The following is a 20,240-nucleotide window of genomic DNA, read 5'->3' on the forward strand; positions in this document are numbered from 1 at the left end:
AATATTTATTTGGAGCAGCTCGCCATGCAAAGTTGGGCCTTTTTTGTCTAACTCGACTGGACTATTATTGCAAATTAAAATAAAATAGAGAAACATTAGATGTTTGTTATAAAATACATATATTTACAAATAATTGTCTTCAAGTAGTCCAATAAGAGGCATAAAGTTTATTAAAAAGACTTTAGTCTTTAGCAAGAATTTTATTTTAAAATTTTACTTATTAATTATTAACAAATTAATGTATTTTAAATTACTTTTTTTGGCAGCTATACAGATTGGGACCTCTGGAAACTGCATCGATCGATTATGGAAAATCTATAGTTAGTAAAATTTCGATAGGTAATAGATTTCGTGTATCATATCATATATCTAAATTCAAATGCTTTTAGTTATTGACGTTTGAAAAGTCGCCATTTTTAAATTTTGGATAGTTGTGACATCCAAGCGGTTTGACTTAGAGCGAAACAATGTGCACATTCTAATTCCAACTTTTTATAAGGTACCGAAAAGCTTTTCAACGGGAAAATACCCAAAAATACTCGATATCTGTGCACCCAGCCGAATACCCGAAAATCCATTTCATTGGATATATGATAATCCACCTTTATTCTAGAAATTGTTAGGGAATCTCTCTTTACGGGAAAGATACGATGCATTGTCCATTAAAATGACATTCCTGAGACAATTATTTGGTAAATTTGGTATTAACGTCTCTTTAAACCACGATTCAAAATATACGGCATCCATGTCATCGTGATAGTCTCCATCCTCCTGAAAAGCCTTCTTTCTTTTTCTTCATGTGCCGAGCTCGATTATCGAGCGTTGGCTATCAAACTGGCTATAGTAATTTTGTTGACGGCAGCTCGGAAAAGAGATGCAGAGGATCTGTTAAACCAATCTCTCAGGTTTCTAAACCATGACGTTCTTCTTCGACCTGGCCTTCTTCTTCCGTCTACCTTGCCTTGTATTATTAAATGGAGTATATTATATCTCTCTGGGTGGCGCATAACATGGCCAAAATATTTAAGTTAAGGTTTAAGGCTTCCAGTTTTTTGAGAAGTGTATCCGTTAAAGTCCAACCTTCGACACCATACAAAAGAGTAGAGAACACATAGCATCTCACTAATCTAAATTTTAGTAATATTGTCTCCACATAACAGTTTCTTCATCTTAAAGAATGCAGCTCTGGCCTTCTCTATCCGTATTCTAATTTCTTTGCTCATGTTCCAGTTCTCATTTAGATAACAACCAAGGTAAGTGATACTGTTAGTTCTCTCCAGTTGTTCACCATAAGCTGTTACCACTTCCGGTTGTATTGGCGTTTTACTGACTACCATCACCTTTGTCTTTGCGATGTTTAGATTAAGGCCATATTCATCACACGTTGTGGTAATCCTATTAATTAGATGTTGAAGTTCTTCGTAATTGCTTGCAATTAACACTGTGTCATCCGCATATGTCAAATTATTAATATTGACGCCATTCATTTTTATACCACATTCAACATTATCCACTGCTTTATTGAAAACGAACTCAGAATAGATGTTAAATAGTAGCTGGCACAAAATGCAGCTCTGCCTTACTCCTCTTCGTATCTGAAGCTCTTCAGAAGTGTCCCGGCCAATCCTGATGTTTGCACATTGATGCCAGTAAAGATTTTTAATAATGCGTAGGTCTTTATCATCAATACCTACCTGCTGAAGAATGGCTATCATTTCAGTATGTTTTACTCGATCAAAGGCCTTCTCAAAGTCAATAAAACACATATAAACTGGATGTCCGACAACTCTGCATCTCTGTACCATAACCTGAATACTAAATAGTGCTTCTCTTGTTCCAAGGTTATTGTAGAATCCAAACTGTGTGTCACCAAGGTGTTGTTCTATTTTTTGGTACATCCTAGAGTGCAAAATTCGTAGAAATATCTTTAAAACATGACTCATCAAGCTGATGGTTCGGTAGTCACTACATCTTTTTGCATTTGCTTTTTTAGGTATCGTCACAAAAGTCGACAGCCGCCAATCCGTTGGTATATAGCCAGTTTCATAAATTTTTTGAAACAGATGAAGGAGAGATATTTTACCTGAACTTTCGAAGAGCTTTATTATTTCACTCGGTATAAAAGCTGTGTACAATTTACAGGTATTAAGTATATTGCGAGGGTCCATTATTAGTTTATCTTATTCATTATGTATACAGGGGGTTTGTTTTTTGTTAAAGGTTCGGTATATGCTTCTCTTGTATTGTTATTGAGTTTTTTAATGTTTAATGATGCGTTCTTGTTCTTTGTTTTGACTGTAGTGAGCCTTCGTTTAATATTGAAACTAAGGGATTGTGGTCTATGTCTGCTCCAGGTAATGCAGAAAGCTTATATAGATTTCTGCATTATAAGCAGGCTTCAGCATTATAAGGGGCTTATAATAGCATTCCTGTACCGTCTATCAATATATGGTTCTTTTTTTTTGCTGTAGCGAGTTAATATATGATGATAGCGACGCAGTTAATAGATGAAGCAAATGCAAAATCTGGCCATTTCGAGATTAATGGGGATTTTTAAGTCAAACTGTTATTGAAAAAACCCTAATATATTGCAATAGCAATTTTGTATTTCAACAAAGAACAAAACTATAAAGAATTTAGTATTTTTATTTTGTAAATACATATCGCAAAACATATGTACCTTTAAATATATATACTTATTATAATAAGTACGTTCAACAGTTTGTTAGACGGCAATGAAGCCTTTAATTATTTAATAAACGTAATTCAATATTTAAATGATGGTTTTCACGCTTTCATTACTACCAGAATTGCTTTTATTAGTCTTTAAATGACTGCCTGTCTATATTCGTATCGAAATAGCGGTTCGAAGATAATTCTAATTTTCTAACAAATATGTGGAGAAACTGAATGAAATTGCACTTTCACTCGTGTCTAGATAAATGTGGAGTTTTTCTATTGGCCGCTAACTTTTTATACCAACATTTAAAATGTTTCTGTAAATATTTTATATTGGATAAGAACTTGTTTCCATATTACTTTACAATTTGCATTTTAAAGGTGTCATCTTTACAAATCATCATCGAGATTTGTACATCATTAGTTGCTTCCTGGAAGATTTCATTCTATCAACATCAACGTCAACGTCAGTTGGGTTTTTCCTAAAATACGTGTGAAATAATTTTTTATCTTATATTCTTATATGCAATGATTACTTTCAATATATGTACGTACGAATTGTTTATTGTGTAATATTTCTTAGAATAACTATAAAGAAATTATATGAAAACGAGTGGATACAGGTGTTATGCGAGAAATTGAAAACAGCAATAAACGGTTTTGGTATTTCGATTTATGTCACTTGGTAAATGAGTATGTTAATCATATTTTAATTTAGGTTAATTGCAGGCAGAATAAACTTAACAGTTTACCCAAAATTTTGAAATTTTTGTAGGTACATAACATTTTTATCTACTAAGCATAAAACTAATATATACCTAGTTGGTATATATTTTTTTATTTTTTTTTTTTTCGTCTTTATAGAGGGGGGTCTGGAATCTTCAAATGACATCTCAGTCCAGGACGCCGCCTGACTAACTTTAGTGCAGGATTCGTTCTTCGTAGTCCCGGCGATAGTTCCCGAGGTACTTTAAAATGCCCTCTCGTCGTTGAGTCTACGCCGAACGCCTACCTGCTAAACCAGACCCTCCTCTGTCATCCAGCGATCCGGAAGCGGAATGGCCGCTGTAAGGCCGGCATCACTTCCGAAGCACTACCTTTATTCATTCATTCTCCATTCATACACATCCACACTCTATTCATCAGCAAGGAGGCTCTCTGTCTCGTTCCAAGTAGCGCGTAGAAGACACTTATCTCTTCTAGTTCGGCATCATTACCAGATGGGCATTTCCTCCTTCCCCACAGTCTGACTCAAGCATTCTCTAACTCATACAGTGTGACCCACTTTTCTAGCTTCACCTTTATTATGTATTATGTGTATGTTAGTCCAACCTAATTTATTTTCAATCATTCTCTCAATCATTTCTCTCACTGTTACAAAATTCACACCTGTCTCTCTCTCCATTCTGTTCCTTTCCAGTATCCATCTGCTGCAATCTAACATCGTATGTGTCACAGTGTCCGAGTATCCACAGTATAGGCATTCACCTGTATCAGCCTTTCCGATCCTATAGAGATAGGCCCTAAAACACCCGTGTCCTGTGAGCACCTGCGTCAGGAAATAATCCAGTCGCCTGTGGCCACAGTCCACCCGATCTCTTATGTTCGGTATCAGCATTTTCGTCCACTGTACCACATCTTCCATGTTGTTCCATTCTTCTTGCCATCTTTCAACTGACCTTTCCCTTTCCTGTCTTCTCTCGGCCACAGTAAGGTTTGGGCCTCTTCTCTCATAAAGCTCTTTTCTTTCCACCGCCAAAACATGCAACGGAACACATCCAGTGATGGTCCATAAGGCTGCCGCAGACACAGTCCTGTAGGCGCATGCCACTCACAACAGACTTGTTCTGTCCACTCGTGTCATGAGACTCCTATAGGCCGTTATCTCTACCGCCTCGCTCCAGACTGGTGCCGCGTAGAGGACGATCGACTGTACAACACCGTGTAAGACCCTCCTCCTGGACCCTCGTATTTGGGTCCTCCAATGTTCGGCATCACCCTCCCCAACGCAGCCGCACTATTCGCTGCCTTCCGAACCACCTCCCGCACGTGCTCCCCCCACCTAGTTGGTAACTGTATAAATAAGAGTGTCGAATAAGTGTAACTTACTTTTTATTAATGCTATCACTATACAAAAATATTATACAATTAGGTTTATAATGCGTCTTCCTCTTATTCTTGGGATTGAGTATCTTCAAAACGTTTTCATAGTACCATCTGTATGCTTCATCCACAAACTTAATTTGGACTTTTAAATAGTTTAACTTTTCAAGAGCCAAATATCCAGTTGTTTGTGCCAATCTAGCAGTTTCAAATGAAGCATTTTCTATACCTAAACGCATTATGTTAGGAATAATCTTTATTTTAACAATACATCTAGAGTTTATATATAAAATCTTGTGGCAGGCCCATAGCTTAGTAATTCTCTTCCATCTCCTTCTGTTTCTCGCTTCTTTCCTCCAATTTTCTATTTTCTTTTCTTGTAGATCTTCCGCAACTACTTCCCTCCATCTTCTCCTCGATTTGCCTCTTTTCCTCCTATCTTTCGGTGTTCTCATTGCTATGTTCTTTACCTCTCTACTGTCCTCCATTCTAACAAGATGATTTAGTCACTGCAATCTTCTAGCTTTGACAAAATCGCTTATTTTCCCTTCGCCGAACATTTCATCAATTTCAGTATTTGTTCTTCTCTTATCCTATTTCTGCCAACTTTTCTCCAAAAATTCTTCTTAATATTCTTTGTTCCCGTATTTCAATTTTCTGTTGTAGTTTCTTTGTTTACACCCATGTCTCGCACCCATAGGTCTCGTTAGAGTAGATCGCAGGATAGTTTTATACAGTCTTATTTTTGTATTTCTCGATACCTCTTTCGATTTTATTATTCTTTACAAACTGTCTGCACACCTGTTTTCTTCTGCTATTCGTAAATCTATTCCCTTTTCTTCTTTCCTTTCCTTCATTTATTTGTTACAAGAACTCCCAGATACACTTAATCCTTCACCTCTTTAATTTCCAGAATTTCTCTCCTTAATACAATTTTCATATTTAGTTTTCTGCTGTTCTTTTGCTAATTCTGTAGCTCCATGTTTTTTGTTTTATTTATATTTATCTGCAATCCCATATTTCTTGCAGTCTCTAGAAGATTCTTTTCTACTCCTAGCCAAAAGTACAACATCATCAGCATAGGCTAGACACTGGTGACTCTTATTAAAATATTGTTTCCGCTCTATTCATATTGCTGTCTCTTATTATCTTTTCAAATTAAATAGCGTATTGGATAGAGGATCCCCTTGTCTTACACCTTTCTGAATTTTAAAGTATTGGCTCTTCCTTCCATTAATCTTAACTGCGATTGTAGTGTTCTGAAGCGCCAAATTTTGAGCTCCTGAAGTGCCTTTATCAGTTTTGATCTACCTACATTGTCATAAGCACCCTTAAAATCCACAAAGAGAAGGAGGGTCGATATGTCTTATTCATATTCACCAGAGAGAACTTGTTTCAGCATAAATGCATGGTCACTAGTTGATCAATTTTTTCTAAAACCAGCTTGATAGTCGCCTAATATATTTTCTGTATACACTTCTATTTTTCTTTTTAGTATGGTTGCCAGTACTTTGTATGTGACGGCCAGGAGTGCTATTTGTCAATAGTTATCACAACTTGACAGGTCTCCCTTCTTATGTATTGGGTATATTATAGACTTGCACCGCTCTTTAGGTATTATTTTCTCTTCCCTTCTTCTTCTTCCTGTGCCACTCCTATCGGAGATTGGAAATCATCAAGGCTATCCTGACCTTGTTTACAGCTGACCTAAAGAGTTCATTAGTGGTACAGCCAAACCACTCTCTCAAATTACGCAACCATGACATTCTTCTACGGCCTGGATTCCGTTTTCCTTCTATTTTTCCTTGCATTATATTTTGAAGTAATGCGTATTTATGTCCTCTCATCAGGTGACCCAAATATTCGAGTTTGCTTCGTTTGATCGTTGACAAAATTTCTGGGTCTTTTCCTATCCTTCGCATTACTTCAAAGTTTGTGACTCTTTCAACCCAACTTATCTTCAGCATTCGACGGTAGCACCACATCTCGAAACTTTCAATATTTTTTATGTTATGTTTAAGAGTCCAGGTCTCTACACCGTATAATAGCGTGTTAAATACGTAGCCCAGATCCTGATCGCTTCCCAGATATGACATATTAGTTTGTAGATTTTTTCTCCATATTTTAAGTTTTCTACTGCTATCCCGTTTTCTACCGTATAATAGCGTGTTAAATACGTAGCCCGGTAGCCCGTTCTCTTCCCAGATGTGACATATTAGTTTGTAGACTTTTTCTCCATATTTTAAGTTTTCCGCTGCTATCCCGTTTTCTCCAGGGCTTTCATTGTTTTTCATCGCAGTTAAAACTTCCTCAACCTCATCCTTAGTTGGTCTTGCAATATATATTCCATTGGTATTGACTCTCGTTCATTGCCGTTTTCCTCCTCTATTTCAACGTTCAGGTGTTAAAATATTGTTTTCATCACTCCAATTGTTGTTGTTCATTTCCTATCAGATTACCTTCTTTGTCTTTAATGTACTTATATCGTTTTTGAAGTGCAACCTCTGCTTATTTCTTTAACATTTTTGTAAAAATATTTTATATCCTTCCTTTGGTATTTTTCTTCCATATTTTAAAGTTAACTCTCCAATTCCCTTTGCCCATTTAAGTTTACCTTGCAAAAAACACCATGTTTTGGACTTTTTACGTAGATAAAAGACACCAAAATGAAAGTAGACGATATTATTTATTTTTAGTTCCAGCTCCAGCATTTTCTCTCATGTGTTTCGAGATTTTAACTCTCGTCAGAAAGACATGTGTTAGCTCGAATTAAAATACCATGCTGTTTATCGATATGACCTAAGACATTAAGTTACTTAATATTTAAAAGACAGCAGTGGATGAGAATTGCAAAAGATAGGAAAGCGTGGAAGCAATTGGAGGGGGCTTATGTCCAACAATGGATAAATGAAGGCTGAAGAAGAAGAATGTCTTAACTCCTGTGTACGCTAGTAGCGTACTGTTTCAAGCAACAATAAGTGAGTAGACTTTTCTTCGATGGCGAATTAGGTGAACTGTAAATCCAAACTTACTGGAAGCTATTGGATGATGTAAAGAATAACCTTTTTCCGACAATGCATTTAGTTTACCTTGCAAAACATCATCTTTTGTACTCTTTACCTAACGAAAACAAGTTAAATGAAATCGTAGGCTTCCACGGCCAGAGTCAGAATTATAGTTTATTCGTCTTCCGGGTTTGGACCGTGTCATTTGTGAGTGACCCAAAAGTGGGTTCATCTCGACGTTTCGCTACAATTGTATGTAGCTTCTTCAGGAGAACAAAAAAGAAAGAAAAAGAAAAAAAGACAGGAAGATGGGTAGTTAGCAACGGTAACTCAGTTACTCAACGCAACCAGAGGCGAATACTAACTACCAAGATGGGCATTTGGTCACAGTAACTCAACTACTCAACGCAGCCAGAGGTGAAAACCAAATGCCAGGACAGGGATTCACGTCCAACAGCTCAGAACACTAACGCGTCGAGAGGCAGGGAGTGAATCCGACGATTACTCCGCTACCGCTCTATTTATAGTCGCGGTGACCTGTCGTGTCGGGACGTATCGGCACACTCCGTGGCGCGAACGTCAAGAAGCGCGCGCTGGCCAATCATGTGGCTGCATCGTGGTAGCGGGACCGGACGGCGGCTCTAGACTGGGATTCCAGATGGGAGACAAGTAGTATCCTTCCTCTCGATTGATATTATGTGGATTTTTTCGGATCTCTAGAGATTCGCGGATTTTCCTGGAATAAAAGAAGGGGCTCTTAGAAATAATATGAGTTTTTTCGAACAATATGGAATGACCGGTTTCTTGGCAGTGTTCTGCAACTGCAGAATGGGAGAAAAGACCTGATCGAATGCATCTTTGATGCTCTTGAATCCGAGTTTTGACGGAACGACCAGTTTCGCCAATATACACTTGTCCACATGAACAAGGAATAGAATAGACACCACAGGAAGATAGGGGCGGTAATGGGTCTTTAGGAGAGGGTAGATATTGTGAGATTTTCTTGGGTGGTCGAAAAGTAGTCCTGATACCTTCCTTGCGAAGAATTTTGCCAATCCTATCAGTGACACTTCGAATATACGGAAGAAAAGCCACAGGAGTATTACCCGAAGATTCTGAATTTGTCGTCCTAGGGTGTAAAGGGGGATGTAGATGTCGGTGTGTAATATTTTGAATTGTGGACTTGGAGTAACCGTTGGCGACAAGGGTTTTTTGCAGATGGCCAAGTTCTTCTCTAAGGTTGTCAGGTTCAGAAATCGAAATGGCCCGATGGATGAGAGAGTTGATCACAGAATTCTTTTGGGCAGGATGGTGGTGTGATGAAGCATGTAGGTAACGATTCGTGTGAGTCTTTTTTCTATAAACAGAGTGACCCAATCGGCCATTGGGCTTGGAGGTGACTAACACATCGAGAAAGGGAAGGGACCGATTATTTTCTACTTCCATTGTGAATTTTATACTCGGATGTTGTGAGTTAAGATGATCTAGGAAGGGAGAAAGGGTATGTTGACCATGGGGCCAGATGATAAATGTATCATCAACGTAGCGGAACCAGACTTTCGGTTTTAAGGGGTAAGATTCTAGGGCTAAAGACTCAAAGGCTTCCATGAAAATATCAGCAATGACAGGGGAAAGGGGAGAACCCATTGGTGTTCCAGATATTTGTTTGTAGAAATTGCCTCTAAAAGAAAAATATGTTGAAAGGAGGCATTTTTCCGCAAGATCTGCCAAAACCAAAGACTTGTTATCATTGGTCAAGTGATCTCGCAGAACAACTAGAGAGTCATGTATGGGGATATTAGTAAATAGGGATGATACATCGAAACTGACGAGAATGTCTTGGGGATCGACCGTGAGGGAGGAGATTAAGGTGATGAAATGTGTGGAATTTCGGACATAAGAAGAGGTACGACCAGTATAGGTCTTAAACTGATTCGACAAGTACTTTGCGAGTTTGTAGGTAGGAGAGTTAATCGTAGTCACAATGGGACGAAGAGGTACGTTGTCTTTATGGATTTTGGGAAGACCGTAAATTCTGGGGCAGATGGAGTTTTTCGGAACTATGGATTTCTTAACATCATCGGAAAGATCGGATTGTTTGATGGCATGGGAAATTTCGCGTTCGACTCTAGGAGTGGGGTCTCGAGAAATTGTGTTATAACAGGATGTATCCCTAAGTAAGTCGTTTACTTTCTCTATGTAGGAAGGAGTATCCAGGATGACTGTGGCATTACCTTTGTCTGCAGGAAGGATTATTATCTCAGAAAGAGAACGGAGATTTTTGAGAGCTATGAATTCCTCACGAGATATATTGGAAGTAGGGATTTTGGCTGTATCAAGACATTTAGCGACGTCAAAGCGGATACGGTCGGCTGGAATTTTGGGAATTGTGCGGAGTGCCGCTTCCACATTTGAAACTATTTCTTCGGTAGGAATTCTGGAAGGAGTGATAGCCACATGATTGGCCAGCGCGCGCTTCTTGACGTTCGCGCCACGGAGTGTGCCGATACGTCCCGACACGACAGGTCACCGCGACTATAAATAGAGCGGTAGCGGAGTAATCGTCGGATTCACTCCCTGCCTCTCGACGCGTTAGTGTTCTGAGCTGTTGGACGTGAATCCCTGTCCTGGCATTTGGTTTTCACCTCTGGCTGCGTTGAGTAGTTGAGTTACTGTGACCAAATGCCCATCTTGGTAGTTAGTATTCGCCTCTGGTTGCGTTGAGTAACTGAGTTACCGTTGCTAACTACCCATCTTCCTGTCTTTTTTCTTTTTCTTTCTTTTTTGTTCTCCTGAAGAAGCTACATACAATTGTAGCGAAACGTCGAGATGAACCCACTTTTGGGTCACTCACAAATGACACGGTCCAAACCCGGAAGACGAATAAACTATAATTCTGACTCTGGCCGTGGAAGCCTACGATTTCATTTGACCAACCTCTACGGGGAGGTTATATTCCGCAAAACCTCAGAGTTCTCCAATCTTCGCTCTAAAGTTTCATCTCTACTTTCTTCGCTCACCTTCCTCTCTAGATGTCGTGATAATAACTTGGTTCCCAATTTTCTTGTTCTAAAACATCACATTTCCTCTTCATCTTCTTCCCGAATTCTACATCGAGCCAGCCTATCTCTACTTCGTGAACGGATTCAACATATTCGAAAAACCCTTAATTTTCAATCCCAAAAACTTTTTAAGCTGCATCTTGAACTCTCCAGTATTCTTAGTGTCGATGATTGGTCACTTTTAGACCGCATTTCCTATCATCAAGCCGATAAAATCCTTCTTCTAAGCAACGAAACTCACAAAAAGAAATTCCAATCCCTTGTATCTAAGAAAAAATCACATTCCACCACTTCTACTTCTCTTCCACCTCTTACTAACACCGTCGTTAATCTTTCTTCTCACCAATTAACAAGTGCAGAAAGCAGTCTTCTATCTAAAGGTCTTAATTTTGCTATCACTCCTTCCAGAATTCCTACCGAAGAAATAGTTTCAAATGTGGAAGCGGCACTCCGCACAATTCCCAAAATTCCAGCCGACCGTATCCGCTTTGACGTCGCTAAATGTCTTGATACAGCCAAAATCCCTACTTCCAATATATCTCGTGAGGAATTCATAGCTCTCAAAAATCTCCGTTCTCTTTCTGAGATAATAATCCTTCCTGCAGACAAAGGTAATGCCACAGTCATCCTGGATACTCCTTCCTACATAGAGAAAGTAAACGACTTACTTAGGGATACATCCTGTTATAACACAATTTCTCGAGACCCCACTCCTAGAGTCGAACGCGAAATTTCCCATGCCATCAAACAATCCGATCTTTCCGATGATGTTAAGAAATCCATAGTTCCGAAAAACTCCATCTGCCCCAGAATTTACGGTCTTCCCAAAATCCATAAAGACAACGTACCTCTTCGTCCCATTGTGACTACGATTAACTCTCCTACCTACAAACTCGCAAAGTACTTGTCGAATCAGTTTAAGACCTATACTGGTCGTACCTCTTCTTATGTCCGAAATTCCACACATTTCATCACCTTAATCTCCTCCCTCACGGTCGATCCCCAAGACATTCTCGTCAGTTTCGATGTATCATCCCTATTTACTAATATCCCCATACATGACTCTCTAGTTGTTCTGCGAGATCACTTGACCAATGATAACAAGTCTTTGGTTTTGGCAGATCTTGCGGAAAAATGCCTCCTTTCAACATATTTTTCTTTTAGAGGCAATTTCTACAAACAAATATCTGGAACACCAATGGGTTCTCCCCTTTCCCCTGTCATTGCTGATATTTTCATGGAAGCCTTTGAGTCTTTAGCCCTAGAATCTTACCCCTTAAAACCGAAAGTCTGGTTCCGCTACGTTGATGATACATTTATCATCTGGCCCCATGGTCAACATACCCTTTCTCCCTTCCTAGATCATCTTAACTCACAACATCCGAGTATAAAATTCACAATGGAAGTAGAAAATAATCGGTCCCTTCCCTTTCTCGATGTGTTAGTCACCTCCAAGCCCAATGGCCGATTGGGTCACTCTGTTTATAGAAAAAAGACTCACACGAATCGTTACCTACATGCTTCATCACACCACCATCCTGCCCAAAAGAATTCTGTGATCAACTCTCTCATCCATCGGGCCATTTCGATTTCTGAACCTGAAATCAGCTAAAATGAGACATTATAACCAAATAACTTTTTTAATGCACTGTGCAAAATAATTTAGAGGTCATTTGCTATACTAATGAGTTTCTATTTTATAAACTTATTTTAAATTATAAACAGTATTATAAATATTTTTCAAAAAAAAATATCTTATGTGACTTTTAATTTCTAACTTTCAGGTGCTTCACCATGAAACATATCTTTATATGGGTTCTATCTGTACACTGTTTGGCATCTTTAGCTCAAAATGTACCTGAAACAAGTGAACAAAAAGACTTTCTAAACCAAAACATTCACGGCACCGTTATTCAAACAGAGGTCAATGCGTTAGGTGATGTCCAGGGTAAAAATTTCGAAAGTTTTCCAAATAAATTCAATGTAGATGGCAGTCAATATCCTGAACCGTATAATATAGAGTACAAATATCACAATTATGAAAAAATGACTTCCTTTCTTAGGCAGACGACCGCTAGATATCCAGAGCTGACTGCTCTTTATTCTATTGGGAAATCTGTCCAAGGTAAGATAAACCTTTTCATATTAATATTAGTTTTATTGATATATTTACATTATAAATCTAGAGTCTAGAGAAACAGATAAATATAAAGAATCTTAATATAGAAAATTTAAAGTACTCAGGCGTACTCAGTTCACACCAACTAAATAATCAAAATCTCCTATGCCCAATGCAAATGCTGAGTTTTGCAGCAATTATTTGAGCTACCATGGATGTCGAAGTTTTTTTTTTTTTTTATTATGGTAGAAAAGTTTTCTGACATTGACGCAAATGAAAGAAATTTGTTCTTTTGTTTTAAAATATCTCACACTGTCGACTTACCGACAATGTACTGAAGGCAAATAAGTTTGCGGCAACCACCGTTTTCAATTTTACTTATAAGTTCTAATTTTTGATTAATCGTTAACACAATCTTTTCTCGGACATTGTAACAAAGCATTAAAAGTAATGCACTGTAGCTAAAAAACACTAACTTACAGCATATGATCAACTCAACAAACTACGAACTAAGATTTAGTCACAACATAAGCACGTTTTAAACCTGTTTTCGCCATTGTCCGGCAGTCATAGTCAAGGTCTTCGTTTCACCATACAGCGGACAAATAATTTAGTCTTACAAAAAATAATAAAGTTATTTATCCAAAGTTAATGGTCTCAACCGGTAAAAAAGTAGCCGGAATCACGTGTCAATCATGGATTCTTGAAAATAGTGAATTCGATTATTAGTGCCTCGAATACTTGGAAACTACCTTTACTCCATCTCCCTGTGAGTTACAACTAGAGTAAGAGGAAAATATTCATGGATATTTGGACTGCCCATACCAGATGTCTCTGCCCTTTAAACCTTTTAGAAAACCCGAAATTATTGATGCAATACTTAATACTAATAAAAAGAAAGCTCCTGGATATGAGCTGATTACTGGATTTGTCTTATTGATCCATAAAGTAGGCAAACCTTTAGAATCCGTAACTTTATATAGACCCATTAGTTTATTACCAATTTTTGCTAAAATTCTTGAGAAACTAATAATAAAGAAATTGAGTTCTTTCCTAGACGAAAACTGCTTAGTTCCTGACTACCAATTTGGTTTTCAACAAAAACACGCTGCAGTTGACCAAATGTACAAAGTTGTTAATATCATAAACCAGAATTTGGAGGAAAAGCGCTATTGTTCTGCAGTCTTCTTGGACATCCCACAAGCTTTTGACAAAGTGTAGCATACAGGCTTGCTGTATAAAATTAAACTCAATTAAAATCATCTGAATACTATAGGATATTCAAATTCTACATAACAGACAGATATTTCCAGTTTAAATATGGTACGCTAGTAACAGCATTGAGACCTATAAACTCTGGCGTACCTCAAGGTAGTGTGCTTGGTGCACTCTTATATCTATTATATACGGCCGACCTACCCACTCCTGATCAGTGTTCCTTGACGACAACATTTGCTGATGACACTGATAACATTGACAAATGGCGAATCAAGGTTAATGAAAATAAATCAAACCATGTAACCTTTACATCTAAAGTGGGCATTCAAAAGTGGGTGTGTGCAAGCGAATCCAATATTGAAATCCTGCAGAGGTTCCAATCGAAGGTCCTTAGGTAGATTGTTAATGCACCATACTACGTCCCTAATGAAATCATACATCTTGATCTCTTTGTGAGTGTTGTGCGCGAAGAAATAAAAAAGTGTAGTGATAAGATTATTATTGGCGCATAAGAAAAATGTTTGTTTGTTGACCACTTTACACTATAACGATATTTTTACTGATACTATTAAAAAAGACTTAGGACACTTACAAAACCATGGACCAAGTGGGATTTTAATCAAAGTTTGGCACCAACGATCACCTGCTAACGATAAAACAACTCATTGAAAAATCCATAGAATGCAACAGTCCTATGGTATTAGTGTTTATAGATTTCCACAAAGCGTTTGTGTAATTGAACCATAAATGGAAATTCAAACCTATAGTCGTTATTCCAGATTATTATACAAAGTTACGCAAAAACTGTAACGAAATAAAAATTAAAAGAATTGTCAAAAAAGATGACAGCTATCACTAAAGCTTTTTATAACTGCCCTAGAATGTGCTTTTAAAACCCTTCATAAAGGGATAAGTGTCGGCGGGAAAAGACTACACTACCTGACTTATGCCGATGACATAGTTTTGATTTAATTGAGACGAAATCAACACCATGTTAGAAGAACTGGAAAGAGTATGCAGTGAAATCGATTTAAAAATAAATATCCCTAAAAAATACGTCCGGGTTCCCAATACATACAACGTCGTGCTCAGTAACAATTTAAAAATTTGGAAAGACGAAATAGAATTTGTTGAGAAATACATATACCTTATACACTAAATTAGAATAGAAAAGGACAACAGGTGAGGTAACAAGAAGAATAGCGCATAAATGTGCAGCATACGGAACTCTTAAAAACGTTTTTAATAGATGGCAACATACGAATTAATCTGAAGCGGAAAGTCTTGGAGCAGTGTGTTCTGTCACTAACGACCTACGGTGCGGACACACTTCCTTAACAAAAAACAATGTTTTAAAACTAAGAATAGTATAAAAAGGATGGAGTGTTCAATTATAGGAGTAACAATAAAAGACAAGATCAAAACGAAAATATACGAAACAGAACCAGGGTTACAGGTGTTGTGAAGAGAGCTTGCAGATTGAAATGGAGATGGGCTGGTCACGTAGCAAGGATAAGGAATACAAGTTAACTAAATGTAGACCAATAACACATAAACAAATCAGAGGAAGATCACCTACACATTGACAAAATGATCTGCGAAAGATGACAAAATATTGGATCCATATTGCACACGACCGTGCATTCTGGATACAAACAGGGGAGGCCTATATCCTCCAGTGGACTTAAAATAGTCTCATGAAAAATTAAAATTAATATATTAGATCTAGTTTATGAAATATGTTTTCAATCGCATTAAACATGGTGTGTACAGCCATTGATAAACAGCATATTATAATATTATAATGACAGCAAGCCTAAGGTATTTTATTTTTAATATTTTTTAGTGAATTTTGTGTAACAGATATAGAAAGTCAATATACATTTTAGGTAGAGATCTATGGGTGATGGTGGTATCAGCATCGCCATACGAACATATGATTGGTAAGCCTGACGTCAAATATATCGCTAATATGCACGGAAATGAAGCTGTTAGTAGAGAACTGATGTTACAATTGATCCACGTAAGTATAAAAATGCTTTGTTTATTATAGTAATATTTAAAATCACTTTGATCATTCTCAAAACAGGCCCGATATAGCAGTAACTATTACGTGTTTCTGCAACTGAATAAAAACGATCGTATTGTAAAGTCGTTGTGTTGTGAAAAAATAGATAAAAATGTATCTATTTCTAAAAAGTATTTCCAAAAACATAATTAAAATTAATATTTTTCCTTTTTTTAGTATCTAGTAACAAATTATTCGTCAGATTCCTATATACGTTGGTTATTAGATAATACTAGGATTCATATAATGCCGTCGATGAATCCTGATGGATTTGAGGTTTCAAAAGAAGGCAATTGCGATGGAAGTCAAGGAAGGTACGTATTATTTGTTTATATTTAAATTCTATTACTTACGCTTTTCTATATTTGGTTATGTTTTCCACAAACCGTAAGCCATGGATAACTTATGATACGTGGACTGTAATTCGACGCTGCAAATAACATAGAACTAGAACTAGATTTAGAACAAACGAAGAATACAGAACTTGATCGAAAGAAATAAAAAAGCAATGTCGTAAAGACAAAGTGGATTACATCTCCCAAATATGCAAAGAAATAGAAGAACATGGTTGTCGGAATGAACCGAGAGAATTATTTAAAAAAATCAAACACCTTACCAGAGAGCTTAAACCTGAAATGTGGTCTGTGATGGATAAGGAAAGTAATCTAAAGACCGATACTGACGAACTATTGGAAACGTGGCGAAACTATTGTAGCGATTTAAGGTCGATTCTCACTATACGTTCCGTTTACTTTCCATACCCGTTCCATATACCTCCCATTATTTTAACCACAATTCTCAGTAGACGTCGCGTTTACTTACAATAAGTTTGGTTTTTTTCAATGAACTTTAAATTAGAGTGGAAACAACTTCCATATTCAGTTGTGTAGACAAAAATTACTTTTTCTGAGTCATCCAGTATCACAGTTGCTAAGATTTTGCATTATACACATAAACAAACAAATAATTTTAAAATTTACTTACCTGTGGCATCGAGTTCCTTGACAATAGCTGACCAAATATTGTCTTTAAATGAATTATCGCTATATTTTTTATTTTCAAAATCATATAAGGCATTATTTTGCCTGACAAGTTCTATCAATTTTTCGTCATTCATATTTTTATCTTAACAACCTAGACTGAACCGCGATGTAATAATATTCTCACTATCCATACTGTACCCGACACGTCGCAGCTTGTCGCAGAAAAAATACGTGGCCGGTAATCTTGAACGCGAGGCTTCGGGAATGGTAGGTAAACGGAACGGAAAGTGGGCATATACTATATGATTTGTGTTTAATTATATTTTATGTAAATGGAAAGCCACGAATATGGAAAGTAAATGGAACGTATAGTGAGAATCGACCTTTATATGGAAATAACAAAACTCCGATAGAAAATCTATGGCCATCTGACTATCCCAGAGAATCTACTGTCTTGTTCTCTGATGTGATTCTTCTTCTTCATGTGCCTTGTCCGTTCCGAACGTTGGCAATCAACATGGCTATTCTGACTTTGTTTACGGCAGATCTGAATAGTTCAGCAGATGACAATCCGAACCATTGCCGCAAGTTTTGGAGCCACGAGTGTCTTCTCTGCCACTGTCTTCAGAGCCACGTCTGATGTAATAGATGTAAATAAATCGCTAAAGAAAATTAAATTCTCAGACATTAACACACTATCACTAGAAATGCTGCAGCCACTAGAAATGATTACATATCATCCATTCTATCTATGTCGCTATTTAGAATTCGAGAAAATGGCCATCTGATTGGTGTTCTTCAATTTATATTCCACTACACAAAAAATGAGCCACCACCAGATGTAAAAACTACACTACATTATCTACTATCAAACTACATTATCACTAATAACACATGCTACTGAAATCTTGTTGCATATCATCAAAAACAGATTAAAAACCTGTCTACATTACCAAACACCTCAGGAACAAGCGGGGTTTGTAAAGGGTAAAAGTACACGGGAACAAATCCTGAACCTGAGACAACTCAATGAAAAGTCTAGAGAATTTCAAGAATATGTGATAATATGCTTTATTGACTACCAGAAGGTATTCGAACGATTAAGCTGGATAAATCTTGGGTCATTTTAATAGCGATGGGTGGAGTGATACACCTGGTGACACCTATTAAAAATCTGTAGCAGTCCAATATGGCCACAGTAGGACTAGATCAGAAGTTCTCGAGCCAATTCAGAGTAAAAAAGGGGTTAGACAAGGATGTGTTTTCTTACCTGACTTATTAAATAATGATGATGAACATGTCATGAGGATGGATTAAAAGGACAGGTCGATGAAGTAACGGTAGTTAGTAGAAAAATTTACAATTTATGATTGGACGTTAGATCTTCTGCAATGAGTAGAATTGAAAAGCATTAAAATTGGTATTAAAATTAAGAAATAGTGGGTCACTCATTCTACTAAACCCTTAGAGCAGCTGAAGATATAGACCAATGGAAGTAATTTGTTAGGAGTATTGGGAAAATTAAGATGCTTAGCAATAGGGAAACGACATGAGAGAGTAAGAGGGAGAGGAAGGGAGATAGAGGGGGAGAGTATAATTAGTGCTAATTTCGTAACAAATACAGTGTATTTGTAACAGATTTTGTCCTCAATTGTGCTAGTGCTACTGCTAGTACAAAGACATCATCTCCATCATAATTTTTTCCTTTTTTGTTTAATATTTTGGGAGATTTATTTTTCAATAACCATAATAACCCGTTGACTTTATCTAATGTAGCTCACATTTTTTGTTTCTAGTTTCAATTTTAATTTATGTATTATTTGGATATTTAGATAACTCTTTCTCTTTCCACTTTTGATATACAATTTACTCCATATATTTCTTAACCGAATCATCTTTTAACATGTCTCTCTCTATCTCTCTCACTCTCTCTCGCTAGTTCAATGCCTTCTTGGGGAGTATTCGGCACTTATGCGTTTCTTGGCCAAAAGTGTAAGATTGCTGACTGGCCGAGTCAGCGCATACGGTATTCTACTAGTATGTTCGTATGTTCTTATTAATAACTTATATTTATTCCAAAATAATTATTTATAGATACAACGCAAGAGGTTTCGATTTAAACCGTAATTTCCCAGACTATTTTAAGCAAAATAACAAAAGAACGCAGCCGGAAACCGAAGCCGTCAAGGAATGGATCTCAAAAATTCAGTTCGTTCTCAGCGGAAGTTTACATGGAGGAGCACTAGTGGCAAGTTATCCGTTTGATAGTACTCCAAATTCTCGTAAGTAGCTTACGTTTATGGTTCAAAAACTTCTATAGGCGATAAATATTTTACCGATAATAAACTTAACTGTTTAAGTTTTGATTCAAGCAGTAAATTATTTATAAAAATAAAAAAATTATAATGAGATCCTAAGAAGGTTGTCTTTTTACATCAACACCCCTTAGAATGATACTCTTCTTCTTCTTCTGCTACCTCTTTATAAGCAATTCACCCCTTAGAAGTACGTTCGAGTGTAACAATTCATTGGAGAGAGGTGTATTAACTCGAATTAAACACAGGAGTCACTCCACTGCGCTCCAATGCTCCAGACCAACCCTTTCCCCTCTATAGCACTCTGATGCGCGATAGGGGCACCACTATCAGCCAAATGCTCTTTATGTGGAAGTCCTGGGTAATAGAACTCCAACATGGTTCATTGTTTTTTTATAATCAATTATAAAAAAAACTGTAAATAATATTGTAATGTAAAAAATAATGTAAAATATTTATCGTTTGTAACATACAAAGTTTAAAAATCCTGTTCTCCGCAATATTTTTAAAAAGTGATTGTTATTGAGTATTTTTTGCTGCTGTAAGGAATATGTCGATCTTCAGCTCTATGTTCTTGTAAGTAACCACGTAAATAAAGTAAGGATATAGGATCAAAATCTCAAATTCAATTGTTTACTCTAAGCGTACTATTTTACCTCTATAATTAGACAAAAAAAACCATAAGATA

At 37.0% G+C, this 20,240-nt stretch overlaps 1 protein-coding gene across 4 annotated transcripts in view; it reads left to right on the forward strand.

Moving 5' to 3' along the window:
• Positions 1-20,240, forward strand: part of LOC140439131 (carboxypeptidase D-like) — a 66,001-nt gene that overhangs the window by 11,168 nt on the left and 34,593 nt on the right. For 2 of the 4 annotated variants that reach the window (XM_072528840.1, XM_072528839.1), the window contains exons 2-6: positions 12,634-12,974; positions 16,076-16,209; positions 16,432-16,568; positions 19,332-19,519; positions 20,099-20,128. In XM_072528840.1, the coding sequence (XP_072384941.1) occupies positions 12,644-12,974; positions 16,076-16,209; positions 16,432-16,568; positions 19,332-19,519; positions 20,099-20,128 (820 nt within the window). In that variant the 5' untranslated portion in view covers positions 12,634-12,643. The remainder of the gene's footprint in view (positions 1-12,633; positions 12,975-16,075; positions 16,210-16,431; positions 16,569-19,331; positions 19,520-20,098; positions 20,129-20,240) is intronic. The other 2 variants (XM_072528842.1, XM_072528841.1) reach the window with 1 other exon arrangement.

This window comes from Diabrotica undecimpunctata, chromosome 4 (assembly GCF_040954645.1).
Source record: "Diabrotica undecimpunctata isolate CICGRU chromosome 4, icDiaUnde3, whole genome shotgun sequence".
Classification (NCBI taxonomy): Eukaryota; Metazoa; Arthropoda; class Insecta; order Coleoptera; family Chrysomelidae; genus Diabrotica; species Diabrotica undecimpunctata.